The sequence below is a fragment of the Brienomyrus brachyistius genome, chromosome 9, assembly GCF_023856365.1.
Source record: "Brienomyrus brachyistius isolate T26 chromosome 9, BBRACH_0.4, whole genome shotgun sequence".
Classification (NCBI taxonomy): Eukaryota; Metazoa; Chordata; class Actinopteri; order Osteoglossiformes; family Mormyridae; genus Brienomyrus; species Brienomyrus brachyistius.
Genome location: NC_064541.1, coordinates 2120273 through 2145032, shown reverse-complemented (window position 1 = coordinate 2145032; position 24760 = coordinate 2120273). Strand labels below are relative to the sequence as shown.

General features: G+C 46.2%; 2 protein-coding genes and 1 long non-coding RNA gene across 4 annotated transcripts; 2 read left to right on the top strand and 1 right to left on the bottom strand.

Moving 5' to 3' along the window:
• Positions 1-187: 187 nt before the first annotated feature.
• leng9 (leukocyte receptor cluster (LRC) member 9) lies at positions 188-11599 on the bottom strand. 2 transcript variants are annotated; one of them, XM_049025712.1, is made up of 7 exons: positions 11164-11599; positions 4342-4431; positions 3392-3491; positions 3188-3300; positions 2676-3005; positions 2063-2556; positions 188-1349 (listed from the first exon to the last, which is right to left on the bottom strand). In XM_049025712.1, exons 2-7 carry the CDS (start codon positions 4427-4429, stop codon positions 687-689), a joined length of 1788 nt encoding a protein of 595 aa, XP_048881669.1. In that variant the 5' UTR covers positions 4430-4431; positions 11164-11599; the 3' UTR covers positions 188-686. The 2 variants fall into 2 exon arrangements, with proteins under 2 accessions (XP_048881669.1, XP_048881670.1); XM_049025713.1 differs by lacking the exon at positions 11164-11599 and adding an exon at positions 4492-4602 and having other exon boundaries at positions 4342-4456.
• An 89-nt stretch (positions 11600-11688) lies between these two features.
• Positions 11689-21381, top strand: flcn (folliculin). Its single transcript, XM_049025735.1, has 12 exons — positions 11689-11919; positions 12464-12673; positions 17137-17283; positions 17811-18032; positions 18940-19106; positions 19271-19362; positions 19782-19945; positions 20114-20227; positions 20311-20434; positions 20642-20770; positions 20876-20978; positions 21114-21381. Exons 2-12 carry the CDS (start codon positions 12464-12466, stop codon positions 21319-21321), a joined length of 1680 nt encoding a protein of 559 aa, XP_048881692.1. The 5' UTR covers positions 11689-11919; the 3' UTR covers positions 21322-21381.
• Positions 21382-21452: 71 nt separating this feature from the next.
• LOC125749002 (uncharacterized) lies at positions 21453-24544 on the top strand. Its single transcript, XR_007399723.1, has 4 exons — positions 21453-23191; positions 23570-23682; positions 23934-24005; positions 24413-24544. It is a non-coding gene; the product is annotated as an uncharacterized LOC125749002 (long non-coding RNA).
• Positions 24545-24760: the final 216 nt, after the last annotated feature.

Genomic DNA, 24760 nt, shown 5'->3' with positions numbered 1-24760 from the left:
AGAAAAGAGGGAATGCGCGTTATACATATCGGACGTGTCCGACAGACCACCGCGTGTGTGTTTAGCAAGGGATGAAAGACAGGCTTAATTAGGCTATGCATGCAAAATTAATGCGGCGCATTAACCCTCAAAGTCTCAGAGCTCCTACGCAGTAAAGGGTCTCCAAATAACCCGACGACTCAGTTAGTATATTTAGCAAATTCATTTATTCATTTGACAACTCAGACCTTTTAAAAAATCTGCTGATAGTTTTATAACAGGCAAGTAAACATTCGGAAAGATTACTAAAATATTCTGATGACAGTGAATGTAATTTAAAGAGCAGATCATTTAAAGGAGATATGTTTTTAAAAATGCAGCCACTTCCCAATATAAAAAATTTAAACTGTCGCCAGAAAAAAGTGAAAAGTGCAAACAGAATTATGACAACAATAGAATCTTTGCCGATCCTCAACATTTTTCTGGATTTTCTTTTTTATTGGTTAAATTAAAATTCCAGGTAACTCAAATAATACCCAATGTTTACCCCATGAATCCCTGACTAAAAACCAGAAGCGTAGTGCAAGTAACCTGGATGTTTTTAAATCAATATTCAGCTACATGTAAAAGTACGAAACATAAAGTGTCCTGTGACACACTGGCCGTGTAACACTGCCCAGGACCCTCACCCCTCATTTCTGGTTGCCCTAAAGGCTGACAGCACACAGGGTCTCATAAGACCCATCTGCTGCTTTGGGAGCCCCCATGGCACATAAATACAGCCTATCCACAGCCAACGTCCCCAAATCGATGGTCCGCACGTTTTCTACATTTTTGACCTTCTCCCATACACCTTTAAAGTTCCTCTCACCTTCATTGACCTTCTCCTTGGCCAAAGTCAGGTGATAATTGGGAGACAGTGAATCTCTGTGAAGCCAGCCCTTCTCTTTAAACAGCTTCTGAAGGGGGCTGTTCAGGGCCTGAATTTGAGATAAGGGCTGCGGGGTGAGGTACAGGACCCGGCCTCCAAAGTCCCTCAGCTCTGGTGAACAGGAGATGGACAGGGGAACCGCCCGATAACTCTGGGCAAACCGCTTCAACATCTCACATGCCAGGTTAACCTCCCGGGGCTCAGAGAGAACAAGGAGACAAAGGGTGACATGGAGGCTATTCGGGGGGATCCAGTAGGGCTCAGAGAGGGGGAGGATTGCAGTGACCTCTTTCTGGAGGCGCTGGAAACCAGTGATAAAGGCAGGAGAGTTCGCCGGGAAGCTAATAAAGTGGGTGGGCTTTCTTCTGCTTAATTTCCTTCGCTGCTCCAGAGGGTCCGATTGGGTCAAAACACGCTCTGCACACTTAGGGATCGGATCCTGTTAAAATTAAAACAACAAAAAAAAACGTAACTTTTTCAACAGCAAATACCTGTACAGGAGTGGCACAGTAACAGGCAGACAGGAATGAGGAAGCTTATTACTGATTATAAAAGAAGGGTGGCATGGCGCCACCTCACATTGTTCGGGTTAGAAGTTCGGATCCTCCCGCCCTGCGTGTGAAATCTGCACGCTCCCCCTTTGAACTTTGCATGCTCTCCCCAGATAGCACAGCTTTGCTCCCTCACCCGAAAGCCATGTGTCTAGGTGAAATGGCGCCTGTAAAACTGCCCATACTGTGTGACTGTGTGTGTGCTTATGACAGCGTGGAGTCCTATACAAGGCGATTCCTGGCCTTGTGTCTTTGCTGTGCAGAATAGGCTCCAGGCCCATTCCAGATAAGATGGCAGAATATGGATGGATTATATTAATATTATCTGATTGAATAGATTTATTGATTGATTAATATTATCTGATTAAATTATTGCAAACTAAATTCTAAATAAGCAACAATAACAAATAACAAACCACATTAAAACCATAAATCAATGTTGTCAGGCTGACTTGGCAACACTAATCCCTTTTATCGTCGTCTGTTTACAGAAGAGGTGTGGTGTCAACCAGTAGTACCAGTATATCACCCCTAATATTCATCCCCATACTTGTCGTGACTAAGGCAGGATATGTCCATGCAAAGAACAAAGTGCAGTTACCGGCAGAGCAGACGGGAAGTGCCAGGACAAGTGGGCTTTTTCTTCATTCCCATCCCAACTCTCCTTCCATTCATCCTCTTCGCCTGCACCCCCCCTGAAATCGTCACCACGTCTGTCGGCGAGTGCGAGTCGGCTTGTGAAGGCTGAGTCCCGGTCAGGCCCACGCACTGCTGCATCTCCCTGCATTCCCACCTCACCTTCCCCACCCTGTGCGCCCCACAATCCAGCCTCTGTATGTTTGCAAGGGGTGTCTTCCAGGCCATCATCATCGCCTTCTATAATGTTGGTTAAGCTGCCTTCCTGCATCTCTTGAGGACGTAGTGTTGTTTTGTTTCCAGCTGCTTCAAGGTAAGAGGGTTTTACATCACTTGTGCTTCTTGGAAGAACATGGCTGCTTGTGTCGGGCGATTCTTCAATGGTGTCGTGCTCAGTCTCTCCAAAATCCTGAGCATCAATGTCTAAATGGTCCATTGTGTTTTCATAGGTAACAGATGCTGGAAATGACAGTACAATATTAATTACAACAAGGAAAACCTCCAACCTGGCAGACCACAGTTCATTCATTACTTTGCTGGGCCTGTGGGGTTATCAAAGTATCAAAATGTGATCTCACCTTCTTCTCCAGATTCCCCGGCAGCAAAGGGTGGCTCCAGCGGCCCTCCTGTGGAGCCAAACACACCATCCATCCTGCTTTCTCTATCCCAGATTTTTTTTCCATTATAGGTAAAATACTTGATCCTGTGCTGCGGAATGGCGAGCTCCTCAGAGTAGTCACAGTTGCACACGTCACGGTCCCACGAAAACTCCGAAAATGGACGCTCTAAAACCCCCAGAAAGCGGTCAAGGTACCCCACCCCAAACTGCTCTGGGTTCAAAGATGAATCCCACAAAATTCTTGAGACGACCTCATTGGCTGGTCTCATGCGAGGCTTTTTAGAAGGTTCTGATGAGAAAAACATAATGAGATGAAACTCACATTTACTTTATAACCGAAATAATCAAAAAGTTCCCCATGTGGAATGTTATTCCATTAAATAAAACAATGGTTATGATTTGCAGAAAGATAGTCTCTCTGTGAGTATCACTATCAAAAGGAACCCCCCCCCCCCACACATACACACACACCTTCGTTCTCTACGTTTTTCGGTGAAGAGTCACTTTTTTTTGGAACTTTCTTCTTGCTGGTTTTCTTTCCGAGTAGCCCCTCTTCCACACCCTTCGCAGTATAGGGACATATGCTGCAGACAGAGGCGCCACAGAGGACGATTGCATATTACCTCACACACCAAGACATCAACAGGCAAATAAGAGAAGGACGAAAGCTAAAACCTGTGTGACAGGTGACATCGGTTTCCGAAATGACATCTGCCCTGCTGGAAAAACTTGCAAATGCCCACATCTTTCTCTGGCTGCCCACCTGTGACACTTCCTGGAAGGTTAAAAAAATACAACAAAATACAGGATATAAAGGCAAAGACATATCGAAGACACAATGCTTCCTAGCATCATACTGACAATTCTTTCTTGACCCTGTGGGCAGTATCAACATTTTGTAAGAAGAGTTTTATTCAAAGCTACATACAATTGAGAAAAGAGGGTCAGCCAGTCCCTGGATCAATTGGGAGTTAGGAGCCTCGCTGAAGAGTCTGATTTGGAACCCCTCTATCAGCGATGGATATAGAAATGGCAACCATATGATCACAGCTACAGGGTCATAACCCAGCAAGCCACATACGATCCCCTGCACTTCAAAACCATCTGTATATTGTTGAGTGTATACCAAAGATAATGATTTAATAGGGGGCAGCACAGTAGCGCAATGGTTAGCACTGCTGTGTCATGGCAAGAAGGTCCTGGGTTCAGTTCCCGGGCCACCTTTCTGTGCAGAGTTTGCATGCTCTCCCCGTGTTTACATGGGTTTCCACCGGGGTGCCAGTTTCCTCCTACAGTCCAAAAGTGTGCACGGTAGATTGATTGGTGACTAAGTTGGCCCTGTGAGTGTGTGTGCCCTGCAGTGTGTTGGCACCTGCGCAGGGTTGGTTCCTGCTTGTGCCCCTTGTTCCCGGCATAGGCTTTAGTCCCCACCACAATTAAGCGGTTACGGTGATGATTTAATAAAAGTGGGATGCAAGAATCCAGATTCTGAAATTTTTCTGTTTCTCTCTCTGCCCTGAACTGCAGGTCTCACATACATGTAAAATTGCTTTATTGATTTCACAATGCAATGAATCAGTAAAACTAATGCAAAACATTTCTAAATGCTTCTGTATGAGAGTTACCTGCCAGGTCTTGTTCCCCAGTCGAAACTGTTGGACATGTAGACACCAGTCTAGGGCCATTATCATTTGTTGATTCATTGGAAGCCATGACTGAAATACCAAATAAGATAAGATAAGATAAGATAAGATAAGATAAGATAAGATAAGATAGCCTTTATTAGTCCCACGGGTGGGAAATTTGCGTTTTACAGCAGCAAAGTGGACAGTGCAGCAGAAATAAGCAGAATTCAGAAAAAAATCAAGTATCAAACAATAGAAATAAGAAATATAAATAAAATACAATACAATATATACAATACAATACAAGATGGTATGTGCCTTAGTGTTTGTTGTGAAGTCTGATGGCAGATGGAAGAAAAGACCTGCGGTATCTCTCTGTCGCACACTTTGGATGCACCAGTCTGTCGCTGATGGAGCTGCTCAGTACTGATAGTGTGTCCTGTAAGGGGTGGGAGATGTCCTCCAACAGGGAATGTAGCTTAGCCAACGTTCTCCTGTCGCTCACCACCTCCACTGAGTCAAGGGGACCTCCCAAGACAGAGCTGGCTTTTTTAATCAGCCTGTTCAGTTTTCTCCTCTCCCCAGTAGAGATGCTGCTGCCCCAGCAGACCACACCATAGAAGATGACTGACGCCACCACAGAATCATAAAAGGTCTTCAGGAGTGGCCCTTGCACTCCAAAGGACCTCAGTCTGCGTAGCAGATACAATCTGCTCTGACCTTTACTGTAAATAGCATTAGTATTGTGGGTCCAGTCCAGTTTGTTGTTCAGATGAACACCCAGATACTTGTAGGAGTCAACAATCTGAATGTCCATCCCCTGGATGTTGATTGGTGTGGATGGAGGACGTTTGTGCCTACGAAAATCCACTACCAGTTCTTTGGTCTTTCCAGCATTGATATGGAGGTTGTTCAGTTGGCACCATTCTACAAAGTCTTGGGTCATTTCTCTGTACTCCTTGTCATCCTCATTAGCAATGAGGCCAACAATTTGGCAATAATTGCCAAATTAGATAAATAAATCAAGTAAAGCATGACGATTAAGGCCCTTAAGGTGGGCACTAAACAGAAGCATTCGTCTCAAATTTCAAAATACTTTTACTGAGGATTTACACTTTCAGTTTCACTAGATAATGAATGATACATTTAACAATATTGTAGCGTTTTCTGGGTTTTCGCCACCAGGGAGTAATGGAGACAGTCGAGGACTTTGCTCAACAGGAGAGAAGTCTCCGAGCTTTATTCCATCAGCAAAGAACAGAACAAAAGCACAGCCAAGGCAAGCAAAGGGCAAACTCTACCATAAGCTTACTTGCTCGCACTCTCCTTGACACACAAAAACCCTGCCCAGATACACAGTACTACCGAGGATCCCGTCCACGGTAGCCTGTGTGCGTTTACACAAAAACCACCCAAACACATTTCCAAACATGCCAGAACCCAATTACATTAACAAATACTAACAACTTCCCCCCCCAAACAACACAAACAACAACAACAGGAATCACAGGTAAACAGATTCTCCCCCTCGGTGGGAGCAATGCATTATGGGTGCCGCCGCCCCCTACAGTCCAACTCCGTTACACTGCCCCCACCTCAGCTGCGGATGTCCCCATACGCAAAGTCCGTAACAAAGTCTGCAAGGCGCCGTGGCCGGCGGCGACGCCTCCGCGGCCGGTCCCCAGCACCACGCTCAAAAGGAGTTGGAGAGACAGGGGACGGGGGCTCGTCCTGAACCTGCCCCACCCCTTGAGTCTCTACCGGTGGAACCGATGGTTGGTAGGGAGCGAGACGGTCCCGGTGGAGGACAACCACCCGCGGCCTTCTCTTCAAACGGACCCGATAGGTTACGTCAGACAGCCTCTCCAACACAACGCACGGGCCCTCCCAATGGGACATGAGCTTGGGTGACAGCCCCCTCTTCCTCATCGGGCTATATACCCAAACTCTTTCCCCGGCCACGAAGTCGCGGCCGCGGGAGCGCACATCGTACGCCCGCCGTTGCTTGGAGCCAGCGTCTGCCAAGGCCTGTCGGGTCAACCCATGGACCACCCTCAATCGCTCCCTTAACTCATAAAAATAGTCCAGCCCTGGCCTACCTGGAAGTTCCGGTTCGGGCGGAGGGCCGAACACCAAATCCACCGGCGTCCTAAGCTCCCTACCAAACAGTAGCGCCGCGGGGGTAGACTGCGTAGACTCCTGCACCGCGGTGCGGTACGACCACAGGACCAGCGGCAGGTGCACGTCCCAGTCTCTCTGGTGCTCGCTCGTGAGGATGGCGAGCTGTGTGGCTAGGGTCCGGTTGAACCGCTCAACCAGACCATCGCTCTGTGGGTGGAGGGGAGTGGTGCGGGTTTTCCTCACCCCCAACCGCGAACAAACCTCGCTGAAAACCTCAGCCTCAAAGTTGCGGCCCTGGTCGCTGTGGAGCTCCTCCGGCACCCCGAAACGGGAGAACATCTCGTCCACAAGGACGGCCGCTGTAGTCGCCGCGCTCTGGTCGGGGACCGCGTAGGCCTCCGGCCACTTTGTGAAATAGTCCATGGCCACGAGCACGTAGCGGTTCCCCCGGTCTGTCACAGGGAACGGGCCCAGCACGTCCACGGCGACCCGTTCCATAGGAGCCCCCACCCGATAATCCTGCAAGGGGGCCCGGGAGCGCTGTGACGGCCCCTTCTGGGCGGTACAAGTGTCACACTTGTGGACATACAGGGCCACGTCCACGTGACAGCCCGGCCAGTAAAACCGCGCGCGCAGACGGTTTAAAGTTTTGGCCGTCCCGTAATGGCCCGCTCCCACCGTTCCATGGACTAGGGGAAGGACCACAGACCGCAGGGACCTGGGGACGATGAGCTGGAGCACTGCCCTCGCGCCATCTGCCTGTGTCCAGCGGCGGTAGATCAAGCCGTCCCTCTCGACCAAGCTGCCCCACTGCGACACGAACGCCTTAAGTTCCAGGTCCCTGTCCGAGACCTCAGCCCACTGCGGATGATGACCGGTCCGTAGCCACTCTGCGACCCGGCCCAAGGTGCTGTCACGGCTCTGCTCCACCCGCAACCGCTGCTCGTCCACCTCCTCGAGGACCTGAGGGCGCGCCGTGCACACCGCGGCCAGCTGCTCCCCCGCGCTGTCCTTCACCTCCGTCCGCTCGCAGAAACGGCACTCCCCCTCTGAGCACGGCCGCCGGGACAGGGCATCAGCGTTGCCGTGCAGGCGGCCCGCTCGGTGCTGAATCTCGAAATCGAAGGTCTGTAAGACCTCCAACCAACGCGCCAGCTGACCCTCTGGTTCCTTGAAACTCAGTAGCCAGGTGAGTGACGCATGATCCGTCCGGAGCTGGAACCTCTGCCCATACAGGTACGGGCGGAAGTGCTTGAGGGCCGCCACCACAGCCAACAGCTCCCGTCGCGTGACACAGTAATTCCGCTCTGCCCGAGAAAGCGCACGGCTAAAGTATCCAACAACGTGCCCCCCCTCCTGAGACAACACGGCCCCCAGCCCCACATCACTGGCATCGGTGTCCAGCACAAATGTCCCTTTGGGATCCGGGTAATCCAGCACAGGGGCGGAAATCAGTGCTGCTCTCAAAGTCAAGAAAGCACGCTCACAATCACTGTCCCACATGAAAGCTTGCCCCTTTTGTGTGAGACGATGTAAGGGGCTTGCAATCGTGGCAAAGTCCCGCACGAACCGCCTGTAGTAGGAGGCCAACCCCAGGAAGCTCCGGAGCTGGCGGATGTTAGCCGGCACAGGCCAGTCCTTGACAGCGGTAATTTTGGCCGGGTCTGTAGCCACCCCCTTTTCACTGATCACATGCCCCAAGAACGCAGTTTCTCGGCGGAACAAATGACACTTGCGTGGGTGCAGGCGCAGGTTGCCGTGCCGTATGGCGGTGAACACCCCCCGTAGGTTCCCCAGTGCCGTTTCGAAGTCCTTAGCGTGCACTAAAAGATCGTCCAGATAAACCACACAGCACGAACGTGGAATGCCCCTTAAAACCCTGTCCATGAGTCGCTCAAATGTGGCCGGAGCGTTGCATAACCCGAACGGCATCACTCTAAACTGCATTAGTCCGTGCCCAGTGGTGAACGCCGTCTTTGCCCGCGCCTCCGGAGCTAGTTCCACCTGCCAGTAACCGTTCCGCAGATCCAGTGAACTGAACCAGGTAGAGCCGGCAATCCAGTCTAGGGCCTCGTCAATGCGGGGGAGTGGATATGAGTCTTTGTGTGTCACCGCGTTTAGTCTCCGGTAATCCACACAAAATCGCCACGAACCGTCCTTTTTCCTCACCATTACCACCGGTGCTGACCAGGGACTGGAAGACGGCTCGATCACCCCCGCCTCCAACATCTCCTGCACCTTTTGCTCGGCAGGGCCACGCTTGGCCAGCGGTAGTCGGCGCGGCCGAAGGCGGATTGGCTGCGCGTCACCAGTGTCGATGTGGTGCTGGACTAGATTGGTGTGGGTGCAGTCCTTCTCGTCAACTGCGAAAATGTCCATGAAACTGTCCAACAGCCGGCGCAGCTCGAGCTTCTGGGCTGGATTCAGTCCCTCGCAACTGCGTTTAAACAGCTGATCCACTGCTTGCCGATCTGGCGACAGTCCTGTACGCGTGGCACCCTCGGCCGACTCCGAGGGCCGTTCGCAAGTCCGCACCGGCAGAGGAGCCCCGGAAGTATTCCACCCTGGCTTGTGTAAGGGTATTCCCCCAGTCCGTTTCCCGAGCCGTACAACCCCCCGAGCAGTGTCCACCACCGCGCCCATCCGTCGCAACAAGTCCAACCCCAAAATGCACTGGTCCTGAATTCCCCCGATAAGGAACGAGTGTCCAAGAGTGAGTGGGCCCACCATGACCTGCACTGTCCTCCTGACTGGCATAGTCACTCTCTGTCCCGTAACCGTAGTGATTCCCCACCCATCTGTCCCCTCGTCCGCAACAGAGTCAGTATCCGCTAAAAGTCCGGTACGGATCAGCGACACGGTGGAACCGGTGTCCACCAAGGCACGACATGGCACGCCGTTCAGTTTACAGTCCACATAGAATCCGTCCTGACCAGTACGCGCACTAAATCCACAGAGCGGGGAAAAGGGAGCTGAGGCGGGTGGCGGCTCCCCCTCGACGCCACCCCGTCTTAGTTTAACTGCTGCTGGGGCACATGGTCCAAAGGCGTAGGAGCAGGGCAATAGCGAGCGATGTGCCCCAGCTCTCCGCAGCGGAAACACCGACGTCCTGACCCCGGCGTGACGTTCGGAACTCCAGTCCGCTTGGGCGGCTCCGTCGCTCTGCAGACCCTTGCATTGTCGCCGCTCGCCTCGTAGGACACCTGCCGGACCCGTTCCGCCGTGGTGGATGCTGTGCGCTTGTCCGCCAGGATGTGCTCGGCCCGCTCAGCCACGTCCACGGCCTGCTCTAGGGTGCAGGGTGCGGAGAGCCGCACATGTTCCCGCAGCCGCTCCGGCCGAAGACCACGTAGGAAGGCCTGTAACGCTAGCTCTTCCTGGATGGCCACCGGGAAGTCTGGATGGCCCCGCTGTGCCAGCTGTCGAAGGTCAGAGGAGAAGGCGCCTAGTGTCTCACCGTCGCGGCGTTGCTTGGCAACTAGCTGGGCACGGGCGTCCTCCAGGCAAACCCGCTGGCCAAACCGGCGCTGTAGGGCACTCTTGATGGCGGGCCACGAGCTCTGTTCGTGCGGCAGGAGATCGTCCAGGACCCGCAGCGCCTTCCCCTCCAGGGTTAACGCGACCCGGACCGCCGTCTCTGCCGAAGTCCAGCCATTGAACTCCGACGCCAGCCGCACTTGGGTCAGGAAGGAGTCCGGCGGCTCGTCACCCTTGTACGGCGGAAGTTTCACCGTCGAGCCGCTGGGCTGTCGGGGCCGCTCAGTGGCGTCATCTTCTGCCGGCCCTCGGCGCGCGCTCAGCTGCCGGAAGGCTGGGCCAGATGCGCTAGACCCCACCGGAGGACCCTCAGCTGTCCTTTGATGCTCTGTGCCCCTTGGAGTCTTCTTCTGTGGTCTGGCTCCTTCTAGTCGCCGGATGAGCTCTTCGATTTCCTCGAGCGTCGAAATCTCCATGATCCCACTTCTGACACCAATGTAGCGTTTTCTGGGTTTTCGCCACCAGGGAGTAATGGAGACAGTCGAGGACTTTGCTCAACAGGAGAGAAGTCTCCGAGCTTTATTCCATCAGCAAAGAACAGAACAAAAGCACAGCCAAGGCAAGCAAAGGGCAAACTCTACCATAAGCTTACTTGCTCGCACTCTCCTTGACACACAAAAACCCTGCCCAGATACACAGTACTACCGAGGATCCCGTCCACGGTAGCCTGTGTGCGTTTACACAAAAACCACCCAAACACATTTCCAAACATGCCAGAACCCAATTACATTAACAAATACTAACAACTTCCCCCCCCAAACAACACAAACAACAACAACAGGAATCACAGGTAAACAGATTCTCCCCCTCGGTGGGAGCAATGCATTATGGGTGCCGCCGCCCCCTACAGTCCAACTCCGTTACAATATCAATAAAAGCAGAAAGTGTACAGTCTGAGATTACGTAATACAAGTGTTTTCACTTGTGTGAAATCAGCCTTTAACAAAACAGGTAAACTCGCTAAAGTTCGTTTGGTGAATAACAAAATTATGAATAACATATCAAGAAAGTTTCCAATCCATATATGATACGTAACATCATTATGTGTAAATGGCTTTACAGGAGGCGTTTAAGTTTAGTAGTGGCAATTCTTAAAATATAGATAAGTTTATGCTATTTGAACAAATCTAAATCAGACCTGAAATTAAACATTATAATTACTACCTTTTGGATTGTCCACAATTTCTTGCGTGTCCGTGCTCTTGGTCGTCAAACTAGGAAGTGAAACACTGTGAGACCTAACTGGTTATATAAAGCGCAATCATGGCAATAAAAGGGTAAAAAATAGACACTCCACACTGCAGCAATAATGCTTCAGGGAAGGTATGATTCATTCCGTAAACTCTGAATATATTTCTACTAAGTTGGCAAATAGGCGTGTAATGTTACACCTCATTTGCTTAACATAAAGCTAAGAATTTAAGCCAATACGCACAAGCCGCTTCTCTCTTAAATAGCAGTAAGCAGCACCGTAACTCTTTTTACATTAAGGTGAAGCATAAATATTTAAACCAAAGTGACTTAATAGCATGGAGTTAACTCAATTTTCATCCAAAACACTAGTTCTCAGTAATAAATCGAATCGAGGACACAGTACGGCCTTGTGAGTCACGTGTCTGTATTGTTGTGTCACGTGCGAATGTTGTGCGTCGCATGCGCGTGACTCTCACTGTCACATGACGCGCGTGCGAGGCGAGACGTAGTGGCTGATTTTCTGTCATACCCGGGAAGAAAACCATTATTCCATTTTATAACCCGTTATTTATAATTTATTTTCCTTTATCGTTAAAGTTCGTCTCTCTAGTACAGAGGAGCTGGCCGTTTCTTTCTCTGCGGCATGTAGGTGGCCGAATTGTTTTGAAAAACACCGCTATGACTGGGGTGTTTTAAGCATTTGGCTACTTAGGGCGACCAGTGAAGGTGGGACTCTTGACTTTATTACTTATGCATTGCAATAATTAGCTATAATGATAGTGTTAGAAGTACAATGTTATGTGTCAAAGCTTGCTAACTTTCCAGGTTAGCGGTAGCTATTTTTACACCTTGTCGCGTGGCTGACTAACTAAGCGATTTGTTGTTATAATTTAAAAGAAACTATATTGATCTGTAAGTAATTAGCTATTTGAATTTCACTTTAATATATATTGGGAAATGGAATAACTGGCAAGCTATAGCCAGTAATTTGTGTTTATCAATCCTGTGGCTAGCCCCCTGTGTGTCTTGTGTTTTTCTCTTTATGTAGGTGAAACCTTACTCTTGTCACATGCTGTTTGTATGTCCCAATGTAGTCCTGGGTGAATATTATTTAGGGTTACAGTGTACCAGTATATGGATGATATAACAGTAAAACCCACTTTATTGACTTATGCAATATTTACTGTATATGTCTGCTAGTTTTACATGGGAAGTTTAGATTTTGCTCCCTGAAATTGTATTAATTTTAACTGCTTTTTCTTCTTTATAGATGAATGCGCTGGTGGCTTTGTGCCATTTTTGCGAGCTCCATGGCCCACGGACCTTATTCTGCACTGAAGCTCTTCACCCCCCATCTCCGTCCCCTCCTCAACCTGGCCTTTCCATTGCAGGAGAGAGGGACAGGGAGGGGGACCGAGAGGGGGAGGGACTCACCATGCGGGCTAACGGGTCTGCATCGCAAAGGGCAGACATGTGCGAGGTCAGCTGGGCTCCCGCTCTTTGTTGCTTTTGGGTCAGTCCGTGCCAAATCAACCAATGTCCAGAAAAGTTCCATGGGCATCATTCCTGATTTTCATGAAAACTTGGTATTTTGATCCTTATAGAGAACACTGAAAATTCCCCAAGTTTTATTGAAAAATTCTGATGCAGTCCAAAGTTATGGCCCTTTCAAATTTGGGTGCCATGCCCCTTTTTTGCACTCGCGAATCACGCATATAATTTGTAAGGGTTTTCAGGAGACCATATCTTCCATGCTAGAGAGCTGAAAATTGCTCTTCTGGCCTACTTTTCCATGCTCTTTCAGAATCTGAAAATGGTCACAGGTGAGAAATCCCCCACAGGACCCCCTATTCGGGGGGCGTGATTGACTGTGTAGATAGTTAGTGATGGGAATGAAATTTATACAGTTGAAAGAAGCATATCTGAACTATAAATGCTGAAAATATAACTATCTCAACTCAACTCCTTCAGCATATAGTATTCCAGTCAAAAAATGAGCATTTGGCATGCATCAGCCCCACCCCCTGCAAATAACTTCCAAGCAATATGGCCCATTACATTCCATACATCTATGAACTAATGCTGGCTGGTGCTGTCAAAATCATTAACTAAATCAAGGTATTAGGTAGGCAAGTACAACTGAGTTAGGTGCCAAACATGGGGCCTAGACATGGTTTACATTACGACTGCCTACCATGGTGTTGACAGGTGTGGCTTGTTAGGGAGTCAATCCCAGAACAAACATTCTGTTAAGGTTTTCAAACTGCCAAACTTTCAAAATAGTTTAAAATATTGTTATCATAACATAGTCTATCATGGTAAAAATAGGTCACACTGGCCAAGCCTAGGTAAGTATTATTAGCCTAACTCCAATGAAAACTGTTATGTCATGTACAGTCGAACCTCGTTACTACGTACCCCGGATACAACGTTTTCACCTTTTCAACGTACAGGTTTCTAATTCCCGTTTTTAGCCTATGTATTATTCCAATAGCAGCCATTGTTTACAGCGTACACCCTTACAGCGTAAACTTCGATACAACATCCAAATTTCTAGTGAAAATACGAAAACTAACCATGGTTACAATGTACAGCGCTCTCCCCGCCCACCACAACTTGTGTCGCTACATCTACCTGTATCTACCTGATCTTCGCCCGACAATGCACATTTGTCTATTGCCTTGCTTGGCGTTAAATGAGTTGCCTTGACCGATCGTTACTGGACTGCGTAGTAATGGCTTGTTAAGTGTTTTGTGTGTATTCTTTGTTTATTAAACCTTGTGAAATACCGGTCATGCCGGTATTTGTGAATTCAGAATAATAATGGAAGTAAAGGATTTTATGATTTAATTTGACCAATATTTCCTTAATATTTTCAGGCCAAATGCCAATTTGGATGCGAATGTTTATTTTAAAAATCCATTTTGACCAGCCGTTGTGTATTTTCGTTGCCGTTTATCGCCGGCCGGCACAAAGTAATTGTGAGTAATTTAAGGAAAATTTCAAGGATCCAAATGAGCTAAAGGAAAATTATTTAACAAGTAATAATGTGTTTGTTTGTTTTGTAGTCAATTTAAGGGTATGTTCTATTAAAGTTTTATCATTTACATGGATATTTCGTGAGTTCTTTCATCCACCTTGCACTAAGTGGTTACAACGTTCTATGCTTATAACGTACATGTTTTTGATATCCCGTCTTGTACGTAGTAACGAGGTTTGACTGTATGTAGTCCAATTGGTACATTGGCTTGTAATGTTTCACATCCTGGATAAGCATTACTAAGAATTATGTCAATTCCAAGAAAAGGCCCAACTGCTGTACTTTCAGTTTCTTTCCTAAGACACAAGGCAGTCATTTCATTAGTGAGTTGACTACCAAATAACCAACATGGATTCAGTTGACATGGCTGGTAATTCCTCCCTGGATACCTGCTCCATTGGAAACTTCCTGAAGCACTGACCTGTCACAGGAACTGTGTTAGTCCGGATGGATTGACCAAAGATTATCTAAGAACTGTGAACATGGCTTCTCATTAATTCAGTGATGCTACTAGTAGGTTTTTCAAACTTAAGATCTGATTTAAGTATCTCTGTCTGACAGTGCTCCTTCTCATTAGATTCACATTTCAAGAGGTGTATTCTCAAAAAATGACCTCTTGGCAACTAAACGGAAAGACTTGAAAATGTCATTTTTGACCCTGGGAGTTTATATTGAAGGAGTTGAGTTGAGATAGTTATATTTTCAGCATTTATAGATATGCTTCTTTCAACTGTAGAAGTTTCATTCCCATCACTAACTAACAACACAGTCAATCACGCCCCCCGAATAGGGGGTCCTTTGGGGGATTTCTCACCTGTGACCATTTTCAGATGGCAATATATCAAAGAATAAATGGTTATTTAGAATGAATTTGCATCTGTTTACAGTATCTTCCTCAAATAACAAAAATATAGAAGAATATTGGATGTAGGTGTGGTGGTGACCCCACAACTTGGGTTCAAAATCCGAAAAAAGTGTCTGAGGTTGAACCAAAAACTGATTTTTGCAGGTCTATTACTTTGAAGTGCTTCCCCTGAGCTTAATTTTAATGCCAGATTCTGAAAGAGCAGGGACAAGTAGGCCAGAAGAGCTGAAAACCCTTACAAATGATATGCGTGATTCGCGAGTGCAAAAAAGGGGCGTGGCCCCCAAATTTGAAAGGGCCATAACTTTGGACTGCATCAGAATTCTTCAATAAAACTTGGGGAATTTTAAGTGTTCTCTATAAGGATCAAAATACCAAGTTTTCATCAAAATCAGGAATGATGCCCATGGAGCCCCTGGATGATTTGGCATGGACTGACCCTTTTTTTATAGCAGATGTCAATAGGCGAGGTTATTTCTGAAATTGTAAGAGTAACTGTAGGAGAGGCTGTAATTACAGTAGGTTTGCAGTGTGCAGTGTTGTAATGAGTGGCTTGAACTGTTGCATGTATTGTTTTATATGCGTAAAGGTCAGTGTTGGGCAAGCTACATGTAGCAAGCTAAGCTACATGAAAGCTGACTTAACTATATTTAAGTTACTTTAAAATAATTAAAAATTAAAATAATATTAATCTCATAAATTGTTCAAATAATTTATAATAATTCAAATATAAGAAAATTATTTATTACAAACACATCCTATATTGCATTTGTTGTCATCCTCAGTTATATCATGTGGTTTGGAATGCAGAACCCCCCCCCCCCCCCCCCCAATAATAGTACTAGCTCCGAACAATATTAAAACATGTCAATACGTTGGTATAACAATGGTACACAAACAGCATCCCGAAAAGGGCACAATAAGAACATCCCGAAAAGAGGCTATTCACATAGCCGGAATACAGAGATAACTTTATAGTCTTCATTAAAAACACCGACATTGCATTCATTTAGAAAAGAGTCCTGGAAGAAAAAAGCGTAAAAGGCGCCAACAACATAAGTGCTTTCTGTTAATTTCATAACATTACTGAGGTATTGTCATGGTAACACAGGTCTATGTTTAGAGACTGCATCTGCTTACATTAAGTTACATTAATCAAATAATCCTTCAGACAAACAGATGTAACATGAAACTGTTCAGTACAATCTCCAGCACCTATAGCAGGAGCAGCTTTTTAGCAATTGATAACAGAACTGTGGCAAGTGACATGCACACCAAAATGACAACCATTACAGCATACAGTATGTATGCTACTGAAGGCAACATCATATTGTGAACTGAAAAATGTTTTAGTTTGAAAAATAATGTGGTATTCTCCATTTAGCTTGATTACTACTGCTTGGAAGGATGTTTAAAATTGCATCAACAGTTTGCAGCCTTGCATATGTAGCTGTGGGTTTGTGGTCATCCAAGTCCGGGTTGTGTCACGAAATATGCGTGTGAATGTCAGTGGTATTACCACTTTATTAAGACTAACTGTACTGTTGCAGATCTTGCCGATAGCTGTTCTCGTGTCACCTGTATGTTCACTTTTTAGAAACCAAAGTTTGCTCAAATTCAGACAGTGCTGGTAAAGTCTCTGCGCTTGCTTGCTTATTCATGATAGTACTGTGCCAAACTTGTGCATGTCAGTGCCTTAAAAAATGTGTGCACCTGGGAAAATATATTAGCAGTAACAAATCTGACCAACATAATTATAGTAACCTGCCTTTAAATTGATACTTAAAATTGAATTTTGAACTGTCATTGCGATATAAAAATCATCACACAAAGAATTGTGATTTTTAAACAAATTGGCTATTCCCCCCCCCAGTCTATTGCCTCTTATAGGCACCAACCTAGCCCCCCTCCCCCATGACCCTGTACTTTTAAAAGCTGTCGGATGAGAGATGGATGGCTGGTTTAGGGCTAGTTCTGTCTGGGATTCAGCCTTACATTCTACACCTTGCCTTCCCATCTGTACCTTGCTCTTGGCCAGGGCTGTCGCTCGCTGCCAGCCTCTCACCCAGGCTTCGTCAGTGTGGACAGCGAGACGGGGATCCGCTTCCTGAGCCACCAGCACCCCAGACAGCCGCAGCTGTTCAGCGTGGTCCGGCAGGCCTGTGTGCGCAGCCTAAGCTGCGAGGTATGTCTGCCAGCCCCTTCCACTCTTCCCCTCGCTGTCCTGCCCCATCACCATGCACAACGTTCCCTCTATGAGAGACAGAAGCGGGCTTTGCAGTCACTCGTTAATAATCTCCATAAGATCAAGGGAAACACTTTCTGCTCTGACAAAACATCTCAAATGTTCCTGAGCTTCCTTTTACACCTGATTTGTTATCTTCTGTGATTTGGGCACTCCCCTTTTTATCCATTACTCATTGCCACTGCATCCTTCAATTTTCCTCCCCAGTAATAATTCTTTTCCAGCATCGGTTTCTCACAATCAACAGAGGTACCACCGTGCTTCCCTCCCATTTCTGATTCTCACCCTTGCTTCGCATATTTTTGTGACACACATAAGATAACAGCCTGAGGTTCTATTTAACATTCAGACCATATGCTGTCAGTTCAGTCCAAGCCTTATAAACCCCTGACGCCCTTCTCCGTACTCTTGTAGAAACTCCATTGCCTCAGTAAGCTCACACCCGGCCTATGTCTCTCCCCACACAGGTGTGCCCAGGCAGGGAGGGCCCTATATTTTTCGGGGACGAGCAGCACGGCTTTGTTTTCTCCCACACATTTTTTATCAAGGACAGCCTGGCGCGGGGCTTCCAGCGCTGGTACAGCATCGTCATCGTGGCCATGGATAGAATCTATCTCATCAACTCCTGGCCCTTCCTACTTCGGCACCTGAAGCTCACCATCCAGGGCCTCCAAAACACGGCTCTGAAGGTACACCATTCCACTCCACCTCCACAGGTCATCACCCCCAGGGCCTCTGCTGGCTCCTATAACTTGATTTATATCAAGTATAAAACACTTTCAATGCTGATTTTCCACGGTGTCGATTTTACAGCCTGCACTTTCTGTTTGCCCTGACCACTGAGGTTGGCAGGCTACCAGGGTGCAGTCTCAGATGATGAGTTCAGAAGTGTCAGTGCTTTCACCACTGCACGGTGTAGCTACAGTGGCTTTGTGCCAAATGAAGATGGTAAACCACGGGATATTTGCAAGCCTGTATGCAAATAGTGCAGAATACTGAAAAAAGGGGGTAAACCCCATGAAATCAGCTCAACAGTTAAATGACAGACACGCAACGCAATACAAAGACATCTGCAATCTTATTTCTGAATGAATGAAATATTAATCTTTATGGGCCTGTTACGGTTGAAGTACAGATGAGACTTACATATTTTCTACAGGTTGAAAAAAATGTTTGTGGTCATTAAAACATTTCTGCGTTAAGAAAACAGCCTGCAGTTATTTTTTTTACCTGTGGGTTGTGTTCGGCTCCATACAATCTTGTGAGGTCCTCTTGACTAGTGTTGATCCTTCGGATACAATTATTAGTAATGTTTGTGATTTGAGACACAACATAAAAAAGGCATGCAAAAGTATTGCATATCTGTTCTATTATGCATTGTAATAATAATATAAAGTAATATGAGATTTTTAATAGCATTTACTGCTCTCAAATATCTTTGAACGCGATTACAGCATAATTACAATGGCGACTGCTGCATTCTGGTATCGTGATGACACTACTCTCATCCTCCGTGTGACGTGCTTTCTGTGTGACAAGGCGGTTTTTAGTGCTGGAGGTGCCCCTGATATTCATGGCTTCTCCTCTCCTCGCCAGGTGTTCGACAGTGAGCAGTGTGTCTGCCCGCAGAGGGCCGTGAGGATGAACAGTGTTTTCTCCCCGGCTGTCTTTCCGCACCAAAGGAGCGGCAATGCGGCCCGCTCCCTTTCCTCCTTGACGCAGCATCCAGACCTGTGGGCCAGCCTGCACTCCTCTTTCAGCTGGTACGCTTCCATCACTCTCTTCCCCCAGTAGGCCGCCTAAGACCTCCTCCCTCTTTCTGGCTGAGCCTCACCCTAAGCACCCCGAGCTAGCAGCCAGCATCTGGGCCACCTCCATGCCCGCTTATCGACAGTGTGCATGTATGTGTGTGTCCTCTCTCCCCAAGGCTGCTGAAGGCTTGCGGGAGCCGTCTCACAGAGAAGCTTCTGGAAGGAGCTCCCACAGAGGACACGCTGGTGCTCATCGAGAGGCAGACAGGTATGTGCACTTTTCTTCCAAAACACCACCATTGTTTTCCCTTAAAAATGTCACTGTAAAGTGGTTCACGGAGTTTGGTGCTTAGTTTTATTGTAGAAAATGTTACGTTTTAGCTTTTGGCTTGAAGGCATTGTAGTGCATTTAAGCTGATGTAGAATCTTTCTCAGTACATTTTTGTAGCTGAATGTATGATTAAACATCTGTTTTCAATGAAATAGGCAGTATCATTTTAATCCTCTTCTAATATTTGGATAAGTCCAACATGCTGATTTAACTTATAAAAAGTAAACCATTATACGCCATTCCTGTTCATAGACTGAACAAAGACCTCATTGATATCAGTTGTTCTTTGGTCCCCATTACTTAACATTGTTCTTTCAAAAATAATGATTATGTAATTCTGAATGTCCTACATGAAGAACAAGAAGAAGAAATGATTGGTTGGGAAGGAGCAGAAGGAGGTTGTTCATTACCTCAGCGCAACCAGTCAGATAATGAACTCGGGAGGGACTTCCTGTGTGACGGTGGAAAAGGGGAGGAGTTGCCAGGGCCAAAGTTCAAATCCTTGAGGCACTTAAGACAAGTAATTAAAATCCTGTTACTTGGAGAATGCACAGTTTGTTGTATGCTAGAATGCGTACAGAATTAAATGTTATGAATTACGACATCAGCTCCATTCGAAATGCATGCTTATCCACCACAGCTTTTCATCTGAACCACAAAGTTAGATGTGTTGTTTTTCATGGCTCAGGTTCTAGGGGCAGTAGAGTTCCGACAGCTTGCCTGGCATGTGCTGATGGGGAACCAGGTTATCTGGAGAGGACCGGACCCTTCGCTCATCCAGTCGGCTTTCAGCGTGCTCAAGGTCTGCAGGAGCCTGCTTGCTGCAAAGCGTCTTTGTTATTGTACCACTATGGACCTAAGTGCGATTCTCTGGTGTCCCATCAGGCTCTGCTCCCAGTAGGCTGTGTGAGGTCAGTGCCCTACAGCCCCCAGTATGAAGAAGCCTACCGCTGCAACTTCCTGGGACTCAGCCCCGACGTCCCGATCCCTGCCCACGTCAGCTCCTCAGGTGACCCTCGGCACTAATCTGTAACCCTGTTAATGTTCTGAGACTTAAGGATTCTAACACTTTTGATGGGCAGAGGCGATACCTTCCTGAGTCTTTGAGCTCTTAGATTTTTAACTGAATGTGAGCTGCAGATGTGGATGTATTTATTGTGGCTGCGATGATGTGTTTCTGACCCACCCCCACCCCCAATGACCATGCCGGCTACAGAGTTCGCTGTGCTAGTTGATGTCGTCAACGCGGAGCGAGGTTCCCTCTACCCTGCGGTCTGTGATGATGATATCCTCTCCCTCTACCAGTTCAACATCAGCAGTGCCACCACACAGCCTACAGACAGGGGTAGGCCTGATGCCCAGTGCTGTGGTGAGAGGGGAGGCCATTTGTTACCTCCTCCTTATTCTTAGTTCTTCTATTTCTCTCTCTCTCTCAATGTCTCTTTCTCAGGCCCTACGCTGCTCAACAAGGTGGAAGTGGCTTTGTCCAATGAGAACCTCTCCGTAGAGGTGGTGTCACACTGTCTCCTGTGTCTGAAAGAGGAATGGATGAAGTAAATATGTCTAATTTGGCCTTAACTTTGCTGCCATTTTCATAGAATCCTTGCCTAGAACATCAGGATCTATCTCCATCTTCCTCACGGTTCATTTAGTCAGCTGATGTTTTCTTCTTGCTACAAATTTTTCAGCAAAGTTAAGGTGCTCTTCAAATTTTCTAAAGTGGATGGACGGGGCCGTGAGGACACCCAGAAGGTTCTAGCTCTGCTCGGGGCCACGGGGCCCGGTGAGGATGACAATGTCCGGCTGCTGAAGTTCTGGATTACGGGACTGAGCAAGACCTACAAGAGTCACCTGATGACAGCAGTGAGGGGTGGGGAGAGGACACTGAGTCAGTGAGAGGGGGGAAAGCAGACCGAATCAGTGAGTGGGGGGAGAGGATGCTGAGTCAGTGAGAGGGGGGAGAGGATGCTGAGTCAGTGAGAGGGGGGAGAGGATGCTGAGTCAGTGAGAGGGGGGAGAGGATGCTGAGTCAGTGAGTGGGGGGAGAGGATGCTGAGTCAGTGAGGGGGGGGGAATGCAGGCCGAGTCAGTGAGTGGGGGGAAAGCAGACCGAGTCAGTGAGTGGGGGGAGAGGATGCTGAGTCAGTGAGAGGGGGGAGAGGATAGAGTCAGTAAGTGGGAGGAAAGCAGACCGAGTCAGATAGAGGGGGAAGAGGATGCCGAGTCAGTGAGTTGGGGGGGGGGGGGATGCCAAGTCGGTGAGTGGAAGGAAAGGACGCTGAGTCAGTAAGAGGGGGGCTTTCTCACTTTGCATATATTTCTTAAAATGTATCATGTTGTAATACTAAGTATTTCTGACTAACACAGAACCCTTTTTTAAAAAAATGAACACGATTCCTTTTTGTTTTTTTGGAAAATGCATAATTTCAAACACATTAAAATATATAAGTAACACTATTCCCAAAATTTGAATGATTATTAAAAAATGCAACCTATTAAAATACTGTGACTGTCAACGTCATTCTGTGTTCACTTCAGCGCCGCCGTGTGGATGTTAGCTTACCTGAAATGGAGCAGTTTCTCACATCAACATCAAGTTACATCAACCTGCTAAACTCAATCGAAAACATTTTTTCTGACCGCAAAACAATTTTTATATACGGATTATCGATGACTACGACATAGATTTAACATAAAACGCGAAATGAACCTTGAACGACGAGCCGGATTGCCAAACTAGTTGATGCTTCAATCGGAGTGTATTATTTGTCTATATAAAGTTTAAAATTTTAAAGTGTACAACATTAAAAACATACATTTTTCAATTGCCTGGTTTGCTTTATCACGATTGTACCTTTTAGCGTCTCTATACCCTTACGGTATTTAAATATTTAACTGGGAGATAACAAATCAGTACGTTCAAAGTGTGTTTGGTTTTTGATAACGAAAACTCAACGGTAATTGCCGTTTTCACATTAGTTGGGAAAGCGTGTTAGTGACTTGTGGCTAAAAGATAGATTGAGCTAATGGAGTGGTATAATGTACTATTGCAAGTTAAAACGGCGCCACCAGATCATTAAAAATATTCCCGATATAACTGGCAGTAAATTTAATCCTGCGATATCAAGTCTAAAAGCGCAAATGAGAAGAAGTCTTTTATAATTTAATAATCAAGGAACTGTGGGCCTATTCCCGGGTGATTCCAATAATGAGATTTAAATCCTTACCTACAAAAAAGCAAATGCATATCTATATAAGGGGGAGGTGCCTTTAATAATAAATCGCGGGTGGGACTGCCACAGCTAGTGATTGCTGGAGTACTTTCACTTTCTACGTTAAATACTAGTAGAAGGCAGTCAGAAAGTAGGACGTTGCGATAGCAATTATAAAAGAGGGGGGATTCTTTCAGTTAAAATCAGTTTATACTGTAGTGCATAGTGAGATAATGGTCTGGTGCACTTTTTCCTTTTAGAGCTTTTGAAGTCCATAATGAAAGTGAAGGTGATCTAAAGGATTGGAAAGTACCAAATGTACCGGGGAGCTAATTTCGGCTTTAGAATTTAACAGGAGCTCATGCAGTGTCGTCTGGAGGGAAAGCAAATATTAAATACCATTTCAGAAACGCCTGGAATAGTAAAGCAGACAGGAGACTGACTAGGTGAATAAGCAATTCGCGGCCAAAAAAATGTCTATATATACTTATATATGTATATAAAAGAAATGGAGAGTTGTATCCTCTGGGTAAGATAAAGGATGCAATTATCAGGTAAGACTCATACTTCTTATATAAATAAACAGAGCAGCAGATTCCGCAATGATAAGCATATTAAATACCTATATGTCTGACTACCTCTTACTTTAGGATAGTTTATATAATTTTACAAGCTATTAACTACACGTTATACGTCAGGATTATTCTTGGTTTCTTGGGTGACGGCATAATCAGTGTGAAATCAGTACTGCGTCAGCTGTAAGCAGGATGTCACTATATTACCACTCTGGATGCGTGCTTATTGCAATCTGTTTTTCATTTTTATTCATTATAGGAGGCTGCTTTGTTTTGCAACAACAGCAATAATTCTCTAAATCTTAAATGATGTGTTTAAAATCACAATATTTCTCTCTCTCGCCCTATTATGCACAGTACTACTGCTCTTGTCTGCTTTGCTTGTCCAAGGAAAAGGGTGTGATGAAATTTTACAAGAAAGTATCAAAAATCAACTCATTTTTATCGACGAGAAGGGTCCTGATGGCTTTGTGAGTTTTTTTCAATAATCATGTTTAAAAATTGCCTGTAATTATTCAGCTCGTATCTTATATTTGTATATTTTTTATACTAATGGAAAAAATGCTGAAATTATCCTATTGTCCCTGTAATCTATAGATGACCCTCTCTGTGGCTGCTTGTGTCATATCGTGACAAATTGAACTACCAGTTTCTTTGTTGTTCTGTTTAACTGTATATTGTATTGCATTGATTTGATTTTTTTTTTTTGACTACATTACAGCGTGAAGTTTTCCCAAAAGACTACGAAATATCTCATCCTTATCATGATTCCCTATTGTGTGACAATGACCCGGTAAGACTAACTGATTTGTTTTCCTGTGTATTTTCTACCTGACTAATACACTATTTATGTGTCCTATCTATTATATGTCTTTAATTCTTGAATTTGATTGTAGATACCTGTAATATAGGATCCGCGTCACCACAGAAAATGTGTAATATTTTTCAACTGCATGTGTAATGAGTAGTCAAAGATGTACTAAAACAAGTTGAATTGTAAATGGGTGTAATTAGTGTTCAAGGTGAGAGGCCTTTCCTTTCAATAACCTGTTCTTGATGCCGCGCCCCTGTGTCCTTCACATTTTCTCCACTCCCTTTTCCGTCTGTCTTTTCCTCTTTGTTTTGCTTTCTGTTAGCCAGCCAGTGATGTCTGTCATTGTTTCCATAACCCTCACACTCTCCTTCTCTGCTCTCTCACAGTGCTGTGTCTTCGAAGCTGCTGCAGTTCTCTCACATTCCTGGTTGCAGCTTCTTCTGAATCTGTGGAGACAACATTACAGATACCCCTTCATCAGAGAGCTGAAAAGAAATCTAGACCAGATTTCAAATCAGGCACGTAACAATATTTTGATCCATTGCGTCCAGGTTTGCAAATCTCAGGCTAGCAATTAGCAGCGTATAATGACATTATAAGCTATGAACACATTAAGAGTGGCTCGGTGACTAAGTATTAGGAGTCGTGTGCTGCTGATTGTGGGGAGAAGATCTGACGTAGTATGACAAAAAAGATGCCACCTGTATTAATCAGAAGACAGGCAGGTGTAGGAG